This window comes from Epinephelus fuscoguttatus, linkage group LG19, assembly GCF_011397635.1.
Source record: "Epinephelus fuscoguttatus linkage group LG19, E.fuscoguttatus.final_Chr_v1".
NCBI classification, from domain to species: domain Eukaryota; kingdom Metazoa; phylum Chordata; class Actinopteri; order Perciformes; family Serranidae; genus Epinephelus; species Epinephelus fuscoguttatus.
In genome coordinates, this window is record NC_064770.1 from 36,874,772 (window position 1) to 36,894,294 (window position 19,523).

The window sequence follows — 19,523 nt, forward strand, 5'->3', positions numbered from 1 at the left end:
AACTGTGTATTATTATGCTTCACCATGTGCATTTGCGGTCAGTCTCCTTGTTAGTCGTAACACACTTGATTGATTGAATTTCACTGGCATCTATTCAGTAGATTTCAAGGTAAGTTACTCACACAGTTAGATTTAAAACCTCCTGATGTGGAGGCTGTTAGAGGCAGCGTGAGGCGCTCGGTACGGAGCTGTTGGTGTCTGCTATGAATGAAATAAGTACATGCCCAAAGGCAAACCAATGATGACGTGACCTTCCCACTCCTGACTCCCAATTTCTTTGCCAGGAACGTGCATAGGAGCTTGCTAAAGTTGCCCGAGCATCAGCCCATTTACCTGCAGCAACGTCTTGATGAAAAACAACCACTTTTCATGGCACTATCCTCAGTGGAAACACAGTGACAGGTCGCCAAAGAACACCCACATTTGAGGGCTAAACTGCTGGAAATTCAGCAATGACTCACTAAAAAAAGAACCGGTTTTGTTATTTGTTGTTTGTGGAAGCCGTCTTCTCTTCATCTTCAGATATTTTACAGATGCTGTGATGTTTGCTTCCAGACTATTTAACTATTAACTGAATCCATTCTTCCCTCTACCTGTGAAATGTTCCCCGTGCCACTGGCTGCAACACAAGTCCAAAGCATCATCGATCCACCCCCGTGTTTAACAGTTGGACAGGTGTCCCTTTTTCTCCAAACATACCTTTGCTCATTGTTTCCAAAAAGCATCAGGCTTATTTCGATGTTCCTTTGCAAACTTCTGACGCTCAATGTTGTGGTGAGGACACAGGAAAGGTTTTCTTCTGATGACTCTTCCATGAAGGTCATATTTGTACAGGTGTGTCAGCACAGTAGAACAGTGCACCACCACTCCAGAGTCTGATGAATCTTCCTGCAGGTCTTTTGCAGACAAACAGGACTTTTGATTTGTCTTTCTAACAATCCTATGAGCAGCTCTCTCACAAAATTTTCTTGATCTTCCAGACCTCAGCGTGACCTCCACAGTTCCTGTTAACTGCAATTTCTTCATGACATGACGAACTGAGGAAACAGCTCCCTGAAAACACTTTGCTATCTTCTTATAGTCTTCATCAGTTATTTTAGTTTTCAGAGTGCTAGGCAGCTGTTTAGAGGAGCCCAAGGCTGCTGATTGTTGGGACAAGGTTTCAGGAGTCAGAGTATTTACAAAGCAAAACATAATCATGCTTAAAATATTGAAACGCATGTTCCATCTTTACCTCTTTAGAGATCAGTTCATCTTCTACTCACTTAACTGTTCAAAGTAAATCAATCACATGGCAGCAACTGGACAGTAGAAGATTGGAAAAACCACATTCAGATGGAAGCATGGATCCATCCTGCCTTGTATCAACGCTTCAGGCTGCTGCTGCTGCTGGTGGTGTAATGGTGTGGGGGAGATTTTCTTAGTACCAACTGAGCATGGTTTAAACACCACAGCCTACCTGAGTATTGTTGCTGAGCGTGTCCATCCCTTTATGACCACAGTGTACCCATCTTCTGATGGCTACTTCCAGCAGGATAACGCACCATGTCACAAAGCTCACATCATCTCAAACATGACAATGAGTTCACTGTACTCCAATGGCCTCCACAGTCACCAGATCTCAGTCCAATAGAGCACCTTTGGGATGTGCTGGAACGGGAGATTCTCATCATGGATCAACTGTGTGATGTCATCATGTCAATATGGACCAACATCTCTGAGGAATGTTTCCAGCACCTTGTTGAGTCTGTGACACCAATAATTAAAAAGGGGTCCAACCTGCTACTAGCAAGGTGTACCTAATAAAGTGGCGTGTGAGTGTGTTTGTGGTCTGTTCAAACGTACAGTGCCAACATTACTTCTGGTGACCGGGGTGACTAGTAAGCTATAGTGCAGATTATCGTTCTGGGAGCGTCATATGCACCACCCCACTCCGCCTTCTCTCTTTAAGAAAACAGCAGCTTCAGGTGATTAACAAACTGCAGACTCTTCTCTCCTGTAGATTATTTATAACATAACCTACATACCTCCTTTGTGAATTACAGATTGGAAACACCGTTTTGTGTTTGTGTTTGGATTACAGTATTTTCTTGTACCTACCATATGGCTATCAAGTAATCGAGGTTTACATAAAAAATTAATAACGCAGAAGATCTCTTTGGGATTTGACGGTGCACTGGCAGAAATAAATAAGCACAGTGTGACCGTGCTGGAGTGCTGGTGCCAAGGATGAGACTTGAATATGGGATCACCTGCCAAAGAATATTTGGAAACAGATAATTGGCTTTCTGTTAAGTATCCATTTCACATTCTTTTATCCCTGTTCCAAACAGAAAACAGGGACTTCCTCCTTCATTCAACGCCCAGTTTTCATTGTGTTTGATGACTCATAGTAAGTTTTTTCTTCATGCACAGTCAGTCAAACTCAGATGCTATAAGTATACTATCTGCTGCTTCCTACTGTAGCAGGAAGGACTCTAGGGACACTTCAGCATCCAACCTGGCAGCACAGTTACTGTCTGTATTTGCGCCTCAGTTTAAGCTTAAGGAGACTTTCACGTCAGGGATTTTGGCCCAGATGGGAGTAGACTTAAACGGAAAGTCCGGTTTGTTTGATTAGTTTGAACGCAGAGGCAATCTCTGGGGCTGAAAAATTAAGCCAACGCTGATGTGCTAAAAAACTGCAGTTCCTCTAATGGCCACTTGAGGCTGCCAATCCCCATAGGCCCACATGTTAAAATGCCCAACTGTACAGCAGAAAAAAACAAGTCTACAGCCTGGTACAAAATGATTTTGGTCTCTGTAGCTAATTTCCCCATTCATGACATCTGTACGAGGGGTGAACATGCAGCAGGCACACCACAGTCTGTGTGATGTGGGGCGTAAGGCATCACCCCCAGGTGAAATACCTCATTTTAAGAGAGTTCCCATCAGCCTCAGCTGTACTTTGTGTTAGTGCTAATTGGCAAATACTCACAAACACATTAAACTGAGGTGGGAACTTGATAAATATTATATCTGCTAAACACCTGCATTAGAGTTCTCACTCTCAGCTCGAGCCCGACGGGTCCTGAAAAGCCTGATGGGTTGGACCGGGTACAGGCCGAAACTGTGCAGTGATTGATTGGGTACGGCTAGGGCTGTTTTCATTGTCCATTTTCTGGAGCCTATCCCAGCTGACATTAGGTGAGAAGCGGGGTTCACCCTGGACAGGTCGCCAGACTATCACAGGGCTGACACATAGAGACAGACAACCATTCACGCTCACATTCACACCTACGGACAATTTAGAGTCACCAGTTAACCTGCATGTCTTTGGACTGTGGGAGGAAGCTGGAGCACCTGGAGGAAACCCACACTGACACGGGGAGAACATGCAAACTCTGCACATAAGAGCTCGCCCAACCCCGGGGTTTGAACCCAGCACCCTGCACGCAGTGTGCCACCGTGACAAATAATAAGTAATATCCATCCATCCATCCATCCATTTTCATCTGCTTATCCAGGGCTTTGTCACGGGGGCAGCAGGCCAAGCAAAGCACCCCAGACGTCCCTCTCCCCAGCAACACTTTCCAGCTCCTCCTGGAGGACCCCAAGGCGTTCCCAGACCAGATGAGATATATAATCCCTCCAGAGTGTTCTGGGTCTGCCCTGGGGCCTCCTACCAGTGGGACGTACCCAAAACACCTCCAGCGGGAGGCACCCAGGAGGATCCTGATCAGATGCCTGAGCCACCTTAACTGACCCCTTTCAATGTGAAGGAGCAGCAGCTCTACTCCGAGCTCCCTCCGGATGTCCGAGCTCCTCACGCTATCTCTAAGGCTGAGCCCAGACACCCAACAGAGGAAGCTCATTTCCGCCGTTTGTATCCACGATCTCATTCTTTCGGTCACTACCCAGAGCTCATGACCATAGGTGAGGGTTGAGACGTAGATGGACCAGGAAATCAAAAGCTTTGCCTTCTGGCTCAGCTCCCTCTTCACCACGACGGACCGGCGCAGTGCCCACATCACTGCAGAAGCTGCACCAACCCGTCGATCCATCTCACGCTCCAAAACTATACAATATATTGCAATATTTAGATAATGAAAAAAAGTTAAACGATGTGCATGTGTTTGTCTAACGGCTTTTTTGCTCAGACCTGGAGTATGACTGTGCAGACAGCTAATAGGATTGGGGGATGGGGGGGTGTAGCTGTGGGTAGAGTCGATCCCTTTAGGGGCAGAGGTGTTTAATTATGGGCTTTCACATAGTCTGGCTGTGTTTAGTCTGGCTCATCCTGTGTGTGTGTGTTTGACTGACGAAGCCTCAGAGTGCAGAGGAGTGATGAGTTCACAGGCTTCCTGCGGTTTCTCAGAATTAGTTTGAGGCTTTTTGATGATAGTAGATTAGGACCAACAGGTATGTAGGCTAAACAAAGTGTGTGTGTGTGTGTGTGTGTGTGTGTGTGTGTTGGCCATTTTCACATAGCTGTTGTTATATGTTGCGCTGGAAGTGCCATTTTCAGTACAGCTATGGGAATTGTCCAACAGTGGAAACACACACGCATACATCTCGCACTATTATTCATCCTGTAAACAAGGTAAAAAATAAAAATAGGCGAGCAGTGACGGGAGCCTTGAAAAAATGTGTGGAAACGGTACAGTTTCTGACAGTGAGCTATAAAAAATGATTTAATAAGCGATGAGAGGCAGGTCTCCTCCCCAGAGTCCCTGTATAAATCTTTGCGGGACACGCCAGGAGGTGACCTCTGCATTTTACTGCTGTTTCATGAACACGTTTTGCCGGCCATTTAAAAGGAGATTTTTCCCCATAAATCATTCCCACAGCTGTCAGAGGTCGCTGCTCGTGTAAATTACAGCACACGATTAAAGCACGTTTTATCATTTGCTTGATTAGAGCGACATTAATAAATGAAAAGCTTTGCATACTGAGCATTACTCTCGTTCTCAGGGTCAGGACGACGCAGTCAGAGGGTTACTGTTAAAGCTTTACTGGTTTGCATGTAGACTCTGATTAGTTCGGAATAGGTCTTGGCCTTCATACAGCGCACAGCTTAGCGTCCTCACACCCCAATTATTTCCATAAGAGGAGGGATGTGCCAACACAGACAGACGCTTCTCTTTTTCTCAAGGATCTCAGTAACAGGATGCTCAGCAGTGGCATTTGCTTTGTCAGTGATGAATCAGGCGTCAGGCGTAAACAACAGTGTTTAATGAAACGTTTGGCGAAGGCACATCCACCACGGTCAATCAATACCTTCTCATCTGTGTCTGCGAGTCTAATTCACCATGTGATTTATCGCCGTGAACTTCTGAGGAGCTGACGAGCAGAGGTTGTCAGCTGTGTGAGGAAAACGCAGCTCTGCTGACGTCACGTTTCACGAGGATCTTATAATCTCGGCTTCTCACTCAGTCAGTCACACTTCCCTGTGTCGATAGAGAGTCGAGGGGAAACAGGAGAGAAGTGGTGCTACTTGGCACCCCACCAGGACGGGATGTGGAGCAGAAGCTGCATCAGATAATACCTCCTGCTGAGAGTGCAGGCAGCCATTGGTCCATCTGTTCTCCCCTCTGAATCACTGTTCCCCAAATAGAAAGCTGCTGTCTCGCCACTTTATATATCTCAATTCTCCTCCTCACTCCTTGTTAGAGGTGTTAAGTTTAACGGCCACATTTTCAGTACGTAAAGTCAGTTCATCTTCCTTTCAAGGAGAAAATGTGAAATGTCATACACTTCCTGCTGTCAGCCATCAGTGGAAAATCTTTGTAAGTAAGCGGTTTACCAAAAGAATGTGCAGTTGGTATGTGATCAGTATCAACAGGATTTCTCAAGACGCTGTGATTGTATGTGTGGTTTAAAAAATAACTTATCTGCTCGTTCTCTTCTCTCCTCCTCACATGACTCATTTTCGTGTCTCTTTCCAGTTTGTTCTCACACCGCCTCTCTGACTTTCTCCTGTGTTCTCTCTCCTCTGCCAGGTTACCATCACAGCCTCCCATCATCTCCATACTCCACTGGTCCGGAGGGTCAGAGGTTACCTTCATCTGGGACGCTGTCATCAGAGTTCCTCAACCAGGGCGTCCCTGTAAAGATTCTGCTGTTGGTCTGCAACGCTGCGGGGACGGGCCAACAGGCTGTTAGGTAATTATATGAAGTGACCCTTTACGAAACTCTGCTATCAAAGCTTAGCAACCGTAACAAGGAAAGGAGAGCTTTGGATTTCTCCCCATGTTGCAGTGGTGTGCAGGGAGCTCTAAGACAACATTTCACAAAAACGGTAGAGAAAAGCTAGAGTAGACAGAAATCTGGAAAAAGGGCAGAAATATAAAATACAACCTCCTCATGAGTCTTTCCCCTCTGTTCTGAGCTGCTCTCACCAGACGACCACAGGCACATGCACGCGCTTCATACAGTAACTCAGTGTTTCTCATACAGTGATTTATTTAATCTTATTTCATTGTAGATTTGCTCGCAGCTCATTTGCTCGGCCTGTCCTTGCCCTGCTTTATCTCTCTGTCATTATCAGATCACAAATGAGACAAGAATTAGCTGCTAGCCACTCACGGTCCCTCCGCCTCGCTACCAAATGCTGTCGACTGCTTCCCCAGAAAGATAGCAGGCAGCAGCTCAGGAGACGAGCGTTCAGCCGGCGGGTGTAGCAGCTTGAATTTGGCCAGTACAAACCCCTCAGCGCTGGGTGTTACAATGGGCCTGTGGCCAGGTCAAACCTGTGTAACAGCAGCAACAGAAAGTTTGCTGATCCAGCAAAGAGTCAGACCTAAGTGACAGGGGAGACCAAAGTCGAAGTTTATTATGGGGTTTTTGCCCAGTGATGCCAAAAACTGGGTTTTTGTTTTGTTTTGTTTTGTTTATGTTTGTGTGTTTTAACATTAGCATGCCTGGATAATCAGATTACCAGCTACAAGAGCAGCATTGCATGATTTCAAAGCCAAAAGGCATGGCATTAGCTAACTGCATAATTTTGTTGGGTCACATTTAAAACAGTTAAACTGTTAAAAAATACCTGTTCAGGACTGAAACATCCATCCTGTGGAAGCCATGGTGCAACTTTATTAGAGTTTAAGCTAACGTTAGGGTCCTGTTTGTGTTTGCATTTGGGAAGAGAATACCCAAACAACTCCAGCCAACCATGCACAAGATAGCATTATGTTGCTCTACCTGCAATAAATGGACAAGTTTTTCCTGGGAGCATTAGCCTTAGTATTTTAGTGTTATATTTTTATCATATCCTCTATCTACTGTAGCCATATGCATGTTTAGGACTCTTTCACATGGTTCTGCTTTGAAAGCAAGCCAACCGGAGACAAAGCTTTTTAAGTCCACGGAAGTAATTAATTTACCTTAAGGGTTAAGAATGATATGATTTTTATATCTACCTGAGAATTTTAAAAAGCTGGTTATTTCACGAAAATAACTAGTTGGTAATTTAAAATTGCCAATATCAGTGCCACAGCAGCACATTGCTAATCGTCCTCGGCAACCACAACCTCACTTCAAGAAAATCCAAACTTTCCCTTTAAGTCTCCAGGTCAGCAGGTGTTAGATTTGTGTATTATGTATTGCCATGAATATCCAGGTTTTCCAGCTGTAAATACCAGGCTTGAAATCGAACCGATTACTGGTTATGTGCGCAGCTTTTTAATTGATGTTGCCCAAGAATCAGAATCTTGAGAAAACATACTGGTGTCTAAAAACCATACTGACAGGAGAGAGACAGAGGAAAGGGCGTATATGTTTTTAGAGACACAAGGCCAAACTGAGGGGGAAAGGTAGCCCGCGTGAAATTGCTGCTGTAGGTAGGGGTTTAGCAAAATGTAAATTCTTAGCTTCTCTGACTTCATGGTCGGTCATTTAGATTGTTGTTGATTTCAACCTCACAGCAGATGGGGGCTCGATGTACAGTAGCTCAGTCCACAATCTCTCCTTGCTCTGGTGGAGCATGTCAAGGTCATGTGAGTTCCCTGCTACTGAAAGGACTCACATCTCACTGTGAGATGAGTTTCAGACCAAACAACTGGGGAATCTGACATCTGGCACTATATAGAGATCAGACATCCGTCTCCCTGACAGAGTCCAGAGGGATCAATATAGGTGAGCTCGCCAACACGTCTGTGGGAAAGTCCAATCCCATCCACTTCTCACTTTCTCCTTCAAACGCCTCGCCCTCGTTGATCAAACCACCCACCTATCCCACTCTCATCAGATGACAGCTGGAGGACTCGTCTGTGCCAAGAAAATGACATTGGAGTCACATACTTGTTCCTCGCTCTCTGCAGAATAGCATCACAGGTACATTTCTGAAAGTCAGCTAGGTGTGAAAGCTCTCAGTTTTCATTGATTTGCCGAAACTGTGAAACCAACAGAAAATAGTGGATGGGATTTAATGAAGTTTCACATGTAATGTGTGAAACCTAAATGTTCAGTGTTTCTGCATTTCTCCCTGTGAAAGTTAACAGTTTGATTTCATGACATTTTACTTGTGTTAGCTCTGATTTTCATGTCCGTGGAGGCAGGTGAAAACTAAATATAGATTACTGTGTGTTCACCAAGCAACAGACTCCAGGGCTGGAAAATAAAGCCAACACAGAAGTGCCAGAAACTGCAGTTCCTCTAATGGCCACTGGAGGCTACCTCTAAGAGCGAGTCAATCCTTATAGACCGTCATGTTAAAACACCTAATTTTACAGCAGAAATGAACAGCCTGGTACAACTGTACCATCACAACGAGGGGTGAATTTTTATATAACTCACCTGTTTAAATGTAATTAAAGATGTATTTCACTGCTGGAAAAAAACTGAGCTGTCTAAGTAACAAAAAGACACAAATACTTTTGAAGTTGGTGCTACATGACCAGAGAAAACGGAGGAAAACGGCTGTGGCATCCACTTTTGCTCAAGTGGCAGAAAACCCACAACTACCAGAATGCACTGCACCGGACGAATAAATGCTCCCGCTGGTGGGTGACGTAATGCATGTTGCTCATCTGTTTTGACACAGGAAAGAATATGGCAGCCAGCTGGCAACAAACAATCTCAAGTCACAGTTAACCAGTAAGATAAAATCAGGGTTCCCACGATCATGTGTAATGAAATTGTCACAGTAATCTTCAGTAATGTACTTCAAAATGCATTTTTGAGATGGAGCAAGTGACACGAGCAGTCCGGGCCGTTCAGTTGTCACTCAGAGCACCAGTGTGCACTCCGGTAGTTTGAAGACACAGAGCACTCTTTCTTTCAAACAAATGAACCAGTGGGCGAACCAAACTGTTGGCTGTCACTCCCACACTCCTGGAGCTCTTCTCCTCTGCCTGTAATAATATAATTAACATTTTATACTGTAGACCCTTTTAGGGCCAACATCACGCTGATGTCAGTTTGTTAGCCAGAGCCAAAACCTGCCTCTCCCCCACAGGGCTGTAGGCTACACAGGAGTCTTAAAATGTGTTTGTCTTGTTGTGTTATTGGGAGCCAGAATAGAAGGAGTCATGGCTCAAAACCAGCCGCCACTGCCCGTCAACAAAAACAAAGACAACGACTGGACAGAGGCCATCATCAAAAATGCTCACATGTGCAGCGCACACTTCATATCAGGTTAGGGAAAAAGTATTTCCTGTTGTAGGGATGAATAAGGTTATGTGTATTAAGGGTTATCATGTCCACCTCATCAGAAACTGGGGAGGGATTAAGAGGAATACTGGATTTCTCTGCAACGCTAACTTTTTAGCACATTAGCTAACGTTAGCTTCCATAGCAAAACAAACAAGTGTGGTCCTCCTTTGTAAGATTGGCTTCCTGTGACATCATCCATCCACTGAGTGAGAGCATACGGGTCGGCCAGTCTGGTCCCGTTGGTCAGTGTTTACTTATTCAAGTAACACTGGCGGTCCCGGAGAGTGAGTGACCTGACATGGTGCGTTGGTAAATTCAGTCTGACGCTCTACACTAAAATGAGAGCCCTGTTGGTGGAAGAAACGCAGCGTTATATTTCTACATGAATGAACCAACGGTTAAGTTAATCACACATTCACTCCGCTCGGCGCTCTGCTGAGTCACTCAGAGTGCAGTGCTGTGGGTACTGTAACTGAACGGTACATTCAGACAGCGATCTGAAGTTACGAACGCTCCAGTTTGTGTCAGAGTGCGCCCCGACACTTTGAATGAGTATTTCTGAACACACCACTCACATCATCTGCCTCCATTGTCTAAAACAAGCCAACAGAACTTGCTAGCTAGCGCTAGCTAATGTCTGTAAAGAACTGTTTTGCCCCCAGCAAAGCCCCACCCACCAAAAAATGTCATACTGTTTACTAACAATAAAAGGGTCTATCAATACTATGGTCTTGATTAATTTTGCACCGGGCCGTTTAATACCGGGCCTTGGTACTCATCCCTAGCTGGGCCACTTAGAGGTTGCTTCTGGGCCGAATGTGACCAGCAGGCCGCCAGTTGAATAAGCCTGGTCTGTGGCGTTCAGAAGTGGACGATAGATTTCTCTAAATGAAACCATCAAAAACCTCTTTTAAAGGGAAAATTTAAGAAAATTCTGAATTCATACTTCTAAATCTACTTCTTTATTGTGTTCCTGTTTAAGGTCGGAGGAGTTAAACTCTCCACTGTGGGAATGAGGACCCAGAGAGTGGCTAACACAATGTTTCAGCCCTCTGTATTTAGCACACTCAGTCCATTCACCACAAACCGAACCACACAGCACAAGAATGGAATTGTTTTGTCTTTTGCTCCACAGCAGTTTCCAACTGAATTAATTGTACTTTTAAGTCATTTTCCCTCCCATTCTGTTGTGTATATTGTCTCATCCCGTGTCGTGGTCGCTGCAGCTGCTACTCCTCAGCCACCACAGAATGTTAATGGTTCCCTTCCTGAACAGTAATCCAGCCTCATTTACTCCGAGGGTCTCCGCGGTGTCCATCTATGACCTAATGGGAAAGTCGTATGATGGAGGATGTGTTTGATTTCTGAGGTTTGTTCCATTGTCTTTAAGGATGAAACAGTGCCTTTACAGATGCAACACTTTTCATTCATCCCCCTCCTATTGCTGATTAATCTACAGTTTATTAGCATCCCATCATGCATTGTGTATGTGCCTGTGTGTCTGGCCTCTTATTGCACACGCATGCTCACATGGTCTCATACTAATAAATCCCAAGCATACAATGGAGGGCTGCTCTCAGTTAAATGGGTATTATGGTGAATGTGTCATGTGATTTATCATTTCAGAGGGATGGTTGTCCCTCTCCTCATCATCTATTTTCACTCCTCATTATCGCTCTGTGTCCGTCCATAGATACGCTGTAATGAGAATTCTGCTCTAAAGCTGATAATGGTAATAAATAATTATTTACATTACAATAGGACGAGGAGACGCCTGAGCCGACCAGGGCTGATGTGGAGCAGCTGAGTGGGAGCGTCATAAGCTGTTGTTTTAAACTTTATCTATTTCTGTTCAAGGTTTGGACCTCCGTTCCTAATGAGGGAGGATCGGTCTATTTCCTGGGACCAGCTGCAGCAGAGCATCCTCAGCAAGCTGTATTACCTGATGATCAACGGAGCTCAGGCCCAGGTACTTGACAAGCAATGATGGTGATCACTGATACATGCGAGGGAATTCAGGTTTTTTCTTGCTCCCACTCAGGGGTTAATTGTGTATGATTTAGGGAGATATAGTGGCATCTAGTGGTGAGGACTGCAGATTGCAACCAGCTGAAACTTCCCCTGGTTAGGATTCCTCCAGTATTCATTGTTCATGAGGTTTTTACCAGGAGACGAATTATCCACAGAGGTCTCTTCCTCTCAAATATAAACAGACCAGGTGATTTAAACAGGTAAAAACACTGAATAAAGCAGTTTCACATTAAAAATCACTGTTTCTTCAATGCTGTTTGGCATGTCGGAGACAGCTCACCCACTACATGTTAATGTGTGCTCATCTTTATATGCCTCCAAGCACATGATAGCTGTGGCCGAAGGCATCATGTTCATGGGTTGTCCGTCCGTTTTCTGTCCCAGTCTTGTGAACACAATATCTCAAGAACGCCTTCCTCACGTTTGGCACAGCTGTCCACTGGAACTCAACCATGAACTGATTACATTTTGGTGGTCAGAGGTTAAGGTCACTGTGACCTTGTCATTCTCATTCTTGTGAACGCCAAGCCAGGTCTCAAATCCACCACTCCGGCAGTGACTTGCGGTGTCAGAAACCAATGAACAACGGCATCCTGTCACGTCAGCATGATACGCGGCTGGTTGCCGTTATAGTTTAACGTTGCCCTGGGGCGTCATGGGGAAAGGCGGTAGGACAAGGACAAAAGTTAAGGTGGCGAAAGTCTGACTGGGGCGGGCAGGAGGGGTGGTGGGTGGGTCCAACAAACACTGACTTTCTCCTGAGAGCACTGTGTTCACATCGCGTAAGGTTCCAAAGCCAAACCCTGTTCTTTTGTCCTAAACCCAACCAGGTGCTTTTGTTGTTGAAGGAAAATTTGTGTTGTTGTACCGACATAATACCGACATATAATTTGAAAGAGACCATATGTAAACAAACTTGACACTGATGAAAAAGACTTCCTTTAATACGGCATGCAGGCACGCAGCCAGTTGCCATTATACTTAATGGGGCAAGTGGCGTCAGGGGTAAACACGGCGGGACAAGAGCGAAAGTTAAAGGGAAATTTCGGTTTATTTTAAGCTGTCTCCTATCGTCCTAAATTTGTTTCAGGTGACTAGTGACATAAAAATAATAGTTAGCATGTTAGCCGTTAGCCTAGATACAGCCGGGGCGCATAGTAGCGTCAGACCTGTTAAAATGTAAGTGAACGGGCAACCTTCAAGTGCAAAGTTAGTCCACTAAACAAGCTTTTTTCCACAAAGACGCCTCATATCGTTAGGATAAATGTCAGAGAACATGTAGAAAACGACATGTAAACGTGTTGTCTTACCTTACCAGTGTGCTGCCATGTTTGTTTACCATTTAGCTCTGCTTTCCAAAGCGCGGCCGAAATATCGTGAGAACAGGCAGCGATCTCATACCGTGCCTGACTTTTTATCTTTTAACAGGTCTGACGCTACTATGCGCCCCGGCTGTATCTAGGCTAACGGCTAACATGCTAACTATAATTTTTTTGTGTCACTAGTCACTTGAAACAAATTTAGGACGATAGGAGACAGGTTGAAATAAACCGAAATTTCCCTTTAAGGCAATGAAAGTCCAAGTAGGGTGCATGGGTCCAACACTGACCTTCAACCGAGAGAGCGGTGTTCACGTCCCGTAAGATTCTAAAGCCAAACCCTGTTCTTTTTTCCTAAACCCAACCACGTGTGTTTGTTATTGAAGGAAACAAAAAAGTTAATTCGTAGTGTTGTACCAATGTAGCGCTTTTATTTTGAAAGAGACTGTATGTAAATGTTAAATTTCCTGTGAAAACAGAAGTGTATTTTGAAAACAGACAATGCATGTAACAAGCTGAAGTTGACACGGTGTCCCAGAACGTCAACAACCAACACACCCAGGGTACCTTGGACGTCGTGTCTCGGCATGGAAAGTCCATGACCAAACGAATGTGTTGGAACAACATATCTCAAGAACACTTTTCTAGCCGTTAGTCAGCGTCATATCTCAGGAACAGAAGGGCAAACAGCTGGTCACACACTGAATTGATGACAGTAATGTTGGAATTGTGCTGACTGTATAGATCTTCTGTGCTGCCGAGGGGGGAGGATGGAAACTGTAACTGCAACTCGCAGAGGCATACAACCACGAGGCGGTAATTGTAGTTTCTCTGATAATTTAAGATCCAGACGTTCAGGAGGTTTCAGCAGGAGCCGAATTATCTGCAGAGGTCTTTTCCTCTCTGAAACAAACAGACCAGGTGATTTAAACCAGTAAAAACACTGGTTGCTAACCTTGGTGGCTGATACAAAAACACAAAAACGAAAAATGTGAATGGCCCGATCTGGAGCCAGTGTTTGATTTGTCCGTTCCCGGCTACTGTAGAAACATGGTGGTGTGACGTGGCAGTCTCCATACATGAGGACCTGCTCCTTACATTAATATATACGACTCATTCTAAGGTAACAAAAATACAACAGTTCTAATTTTCAGGTGATCATACGCTAAAGAAAATATACTTATTTTATTATTTTCCATCTCTGCCAATATATCCCCCCTAAATCCTACACACTGGGCCGTGAAGGGATTTATCAGAACACAGTGCCAGCAGCTGTTAGATATTCACTGACTCACATATAGACTCCTTCAAATATTGATATGAAACACATCTCAGAGGAAACACAGGTTGATGCAATGGGAAACAAACAGCCAGCTGTAAGGACAAAAGTATGATAGTTTTCTCTCCAGCTCTACTGTGATGTAATTCTGCATCTGCCTGCCAGAGTGTGGGAATTTATGTTTATTATTTATTCTATGTTCTGTTTACTGCATCACAACCATAAGACCCCTGGACTGAAGCAGCTCTGCAGCCCTGCGTAATGAGTCATTAGACATTGTTCCGTGATGCTTGTAAAACATACATTTAATAGCCGTGTCGCGTGGGCGGGCTTGTTTTGAGCACCGGCTGGAGGCAGAGAGGGGACACAGTTCCCTCCTGCCGAGCCGGCTGGCGCACCTGTTCCAAGACAGGTTTATTGGCTCAGGACAGAGAAAAGCATGCCCACACAATGACACCATGTAGTACAGGTGGGAGAGCTTACAGTGCCAGCTGGAGGCAGACAGGAATTGGTTTCCTCTCGCTGCACCCACAGGCACACCACACTGGAGTCGGGTTAGCTGCAGCTTGCTTTACATATTTCATAGAAAGGTCTTTACAGAGACGGGCTGAAGAGATTACACGTCCAACTTCCAGTTTATACAAAAACAAAAACAAACGTGGGCTGAGTTTTATTTTCTCTTTGCCAGCCTAGAGAGGAAAATTAAATATATCCAAAAGGTATGTGGCTGCTGCTTTGTTTACTGTTGTCACAGCTCCACACACACAGTTCACAAACACTCTGCATATTCAAACCACGCTGATATAGTTTATCAGCGTCTTTAGTTAAAGGTCCAGTGTGTAGGATTTAGGGCAGTGGTTCCCAGCTGGTCCAACCATGGGGTCCAGTTCATTATTTCACGGTCCACACATATTCAGTGTCATACTTGTGTTTTGCCATGTCATCGAGCTAGTTTTCTGTATCTGTTCAGCACTCACTCTACAGCAGGAAACAGCACTTCAAAATAAAAGTAAATAACCAACAGCTACTTGACAGAGACAGAAAACTAGCGTGGAAAACATGATCAAGCGCAAGTTTGATGCTGAATATATTAAACTGTGTGGACCTTGAACTGATGACTAAGCACAAATCTGGACCCTGTGATTGCACCAGTTGGTAACCACTGTATTAGACCATATTGTGACTGGTATCTAAGTATTTGTAACCAAATACCGGTCGATCTACGTCCCAACCCTCACCTATGGTCACGAGCTCTGGGCAGTGACCGAAAGAACGAGATCGCGAGTACAAGCAGCCGAAATGAGTTTCCGAAATGAGTGGCTGGGCTCAGCCTTACAGAGAGGGTGAGGAGCTCAGACATCCGGGAGGGACTCGGAGTAGAGCTGCTGCTCCTCCACATCGAGAGGAGCCAGTTGAGGTGGTTCGGGCATCTGGTAAGGATGCCTTCCAGACGCCTCCCTTGAGGTGTTTCAGGCATGTCCAACCAGGAGGAGACCTCGGGGCCGCCCCAGAACACACTGGAGGGATTACATCGCCCGGCTGGCCTGGGAACGCCTCGGGATTCCCGCGGAAGAGCTGACGGATGTGGCTGGGGAGAGGACTGTCTGGGCTTCTTTGCTGAGGCTGCTGCCCGGATCCAGATAAGTGGAGGATGACAAGTACGAGAACGAATAAACTTAAAGTGAGCTTCCCCTGTTTGAAAGACCAGCAGCTGCCACTGAAATACAGGTATACTTGGTGCTGATGGCTCCACTCTTAAGATGGTACAAGAATGGTCCTAAAGAAAGACAATAAATAGCTTTTTAACCTTTGAGTCATGTTAGGACTCTGAATTAGGAAGGTGGAGGCAAAGCTTTGCTAGCAGCAGCAGCAGCAGCAGCAGTGTGTGGCTGCATCGGTGTAGCAGGGATCAGTGAGTAGGAGGCCATATTTAAATGGACTGCCTTGTTGTGAGAATGGGCCGTGATTGATGTGGCTGTCAGCTGGTTACAGCTGGGGTGTACGACTTCAGTGTCCTGCATGAACGAATGCAAAACTTCTTTTTTTTTCAATGTGTCTAAAAATTTTCATCAATTCATCTTTAAAAAAAATCTTTCTACTGAACCAATCATTAACATCAGACATGAAGAAATTAATTATTAGATTTATGTAAATGAAATGCCATTATTACAATGTGGTGCTGGAAAGCCTTTGTTAAGTCCAAAGCTAACTAATGATCCATTGTTATACAGATGTATACGGCACATTTTTAGTATTTGATTAACACACAAAATGCTAATGCCCATAATTTGTCATATTATTCCATCATATATGTCATTAAACCTTCAATTTATATTGTTAGATGATTTGAGATTAGCACTTTTAATATTCATATAGGTACCAAACTGATTTCATTCTCGCAGTGTACATTATAATATATTTGCATATATATTGCTGTGACAGGCTGCAGGGCAGCGTGTGTGTTAATGAGACTTGATTGGGTCAGAAGATGAGTCGCTCACTCTTCCATGCATGGCTAAAAAGAAGCATGGCTGGCTTGTTTACCTCGTCACCGCTGGTGTAAAACACGGTGCGTAATGACAGAAATGCAAACAGCGGCACTTGCTCAGATGCAGCCCTGCTGTATGTCACTGTCAGATCAATTATTTACCTCACTCAAGCCAGAGAGCCCATTTTCCTGCTCGTTTCCACTCACTCAGGCGCTCGTTCTGCAAACTCATCTGTGTCTCAGCACATGATTGTGTGCAGTAGCACGCTGTTAGTCATGTAGCGGGTGTGTAATCAGCGTCTCTGCAGCCAGCGGACACACAGCTGCAGTAAAGAGCCGTAAAGGAAATTGTTGACCAGCTTGCTGCGTATTAGTCGGTGCTCTTTGAGACGTGCCAGGAGAAAGAGAGGAAGAGAAGAGTCAGGTGCAACACTTTCAGTAACTCTGTTGGAGATCTGTAGTCTCCTTTGTGCCCCCACGCTGTCAGCCGTTTAATTAAAACCAGGCTCGTACAGTATAATCAGTTTGCCGGAGCCTACCTCTGCCAAGAAAGGAGCAATGCTCAGAGCAGATGTTTGCTCTAAATCTTTCATCTCAACAGAATCTGTAGTTTTCTTGCATCAATGAATTACACTCACAAGTGGATGTTTCCGCTCCTGTCTAATTTTAGCCTCGGCAAAGATGCAATTCAAAAACAAAAAACACTGCCTCTCTCTCTGACAGCCATTTTTCCTGCTCCTGACATCACTTGACATCTTCGTTTTAGCAGCGGCTGGCTGGCACGATGCTCACTAAAGCAAGCCTAGCAATATAGTACGCTACAGTACACTGATGGCTGCACCTTCACAGGACTTATAGTAACAGTCGGACAGGCTTTCTCACACATGAGCACCTTCTCTAAACTTCTGGTGCAGGATCTGAATAAGACAAAGTTCTTCCTGAAGGGACTCTGAACTGTTTGATATATGAGGTTCAGTCGGAGTGATGTGGAGCTCAAGAGATACAGTCCAAAAAGATGCAGTCCATACACTAAGAAAGGTAAATCACACACACACACACACACACACACACACACACACACTGCTCAAACTGACAACATAATGAAACACTCCTTGCATGTGTTGTAATTGGAGATCTTTTGCCTCGTCAGGCACAAACAACGCCACAAACATTCCTCACTGAACACAAAAAGTGATTAACCTTGGTCGGGAAGGATTCTCTCACGGGGAAACATTACAGACGTCTGAGTGTCCCCCAGTGTCCGCTGAGCCCTCACGCTCAAGCACTCCTCCAACAGGATGCTGAGATGAATTTTCACAGGTTTTCTCCTCCTCTTCACAGCCGCCACGCTGACAGGGGCGACTGTGCTCGGAGCCCGACCAGATCTCAGATGCTTGTTTGTTCTTTTTTCTCCTTGATCACACTTATCATCTTTGACACACACTCCCAATAATGTGTTTACAACCCCCTGTTTATGGTGTTACTCTCACATATTCCTCTTCATCTGCCTCTACTGGGTGGAGAATAAACATGTTCACACAGACATGCATGCACATGCAGCACAATATTATACTGTACAAAGGAATTTAGTCTGAACCTCAACAACCGACCACTCAGTAATCAACCACATAAGTTACTGCTGCTTCACGTGTCAGGCTTTAATTTAGGGCTAAATAATGTGATGAAGGGTGAGTCATGATACTGACTGGCAAACTTGGCTAAGTTTTGCTAGCTAGTGAACCTACAGACGAATTAGGCTGCATCCAAATGTCCACTCTCTAGACTTGCAGACTGAGCCCGTGCGAGTGCCGCTTATAGACAGCCCTCGAGACTTTTTTACTCCACGTTGGAGCAATGATTACAGTGATAGTCTGTCTGCTCATTTGTCCCAGCAGGTAACAAGATATAAATCCCATGTTTTGCGAGTAAACAAAATAAAGTTCTGTTTAACACACAGACTGCAGACATTCACATACAGAGATGTTTGTTAATGAGGATGAAACTATTACTAGATAAACTGAGTAGGCCTGTTAGTTACACTTGAAACTGTGCTGATTGTGTAGATCTGTGCTGTCAGGTTGAAGATGTGTGTGAGGCATCCATGTTTTCGTGGACATGCAGCTGCGAGGTGATAAAGTTACTGTTCAAATAGCATTTGAAATGTCTGTCAACGTGTCTCTGACATGTTGGTTTATATCAAGAGACACATGCTCAAAACTTAACACAAGTCTAGACGAGGTCCTTTGGAGACATAAGCCCCGTTTCCACCAAACACTCTCAGTACAGCACCTTTGGAACCAACAGTAACCCTTCAGACATGGTACCTAGACCCTCGTGTTTCCAGCACAGACAGTCCTCTTAAATGTGGACGGGGTTGTTGTCACTCACTGCTCCGTCCAGCACTCACTGTATTTCCTCCTTTATCAGTCTGCACCTGGTTTATCGTCCACAGAACGAGGCTGCACGCCCACATTCTCAGAACAAAACAGAACAGGCTGCAGTGAGAGTCTCTCTCCATGGGATATTTAAAAATAGCAGCTTTGTGCATTTAGTCCTTCTCAGGCAAGCTCAGGGGTTTAGTGTTGCTGGAGCCCACAGGAAGTGAGGATTAGAATATATGACCTTCACATAATCCAGTCAAAATTAATATCTACTAGTCCATACCCATTGGTAGCTTTGTCACCTTCTACCTATGCCAATCCTCAATGGCTATGTGCAGTTTCACATAGATTGACCACGTCAGTGAGTAGAAAAACGTGGGACAGACAGAATG

At 44.8% G+C, this 19,523-nt stretch overlaps 2 protein-coding genes across 2 annotated transcripts in view; both read left to right on the forward strand.

Annotated features, from left to right (window-relative positions):
• The window catches only part of kri1 (KRI1 homolog), a 602,835-nt gene that overhangs the window by 553,035 nt on the left and 30,277 nt on the right, over positions 1 to 19,523 (forward strand). The gene's annotated exons all lie outside the window — the stretch shown is intronic.
• The window catches only part of usp43b (ubiquitin specific peptidase 43b), a 128,307-nt gene that overhangs the window by 80,908 nt on the left and 27,876 nt on the right, over positions 1 to 19,523 (forward strand). Inside the window, exons 7-8 of the mRNA XM_049560658.1 lie at positions 5,982 to 6,144; positions 11,491 to 11,602. Coding sequence (XP_049416615.1) covers positions 5,982 to 6,144; positions 11,491 to 11,602 — 275 coding nt within the window. The remainder of the gene's footprint in view (positions 1 to 5,981; positions 6,145 to 11,490; positions 11,603 to 19,523) is intronic.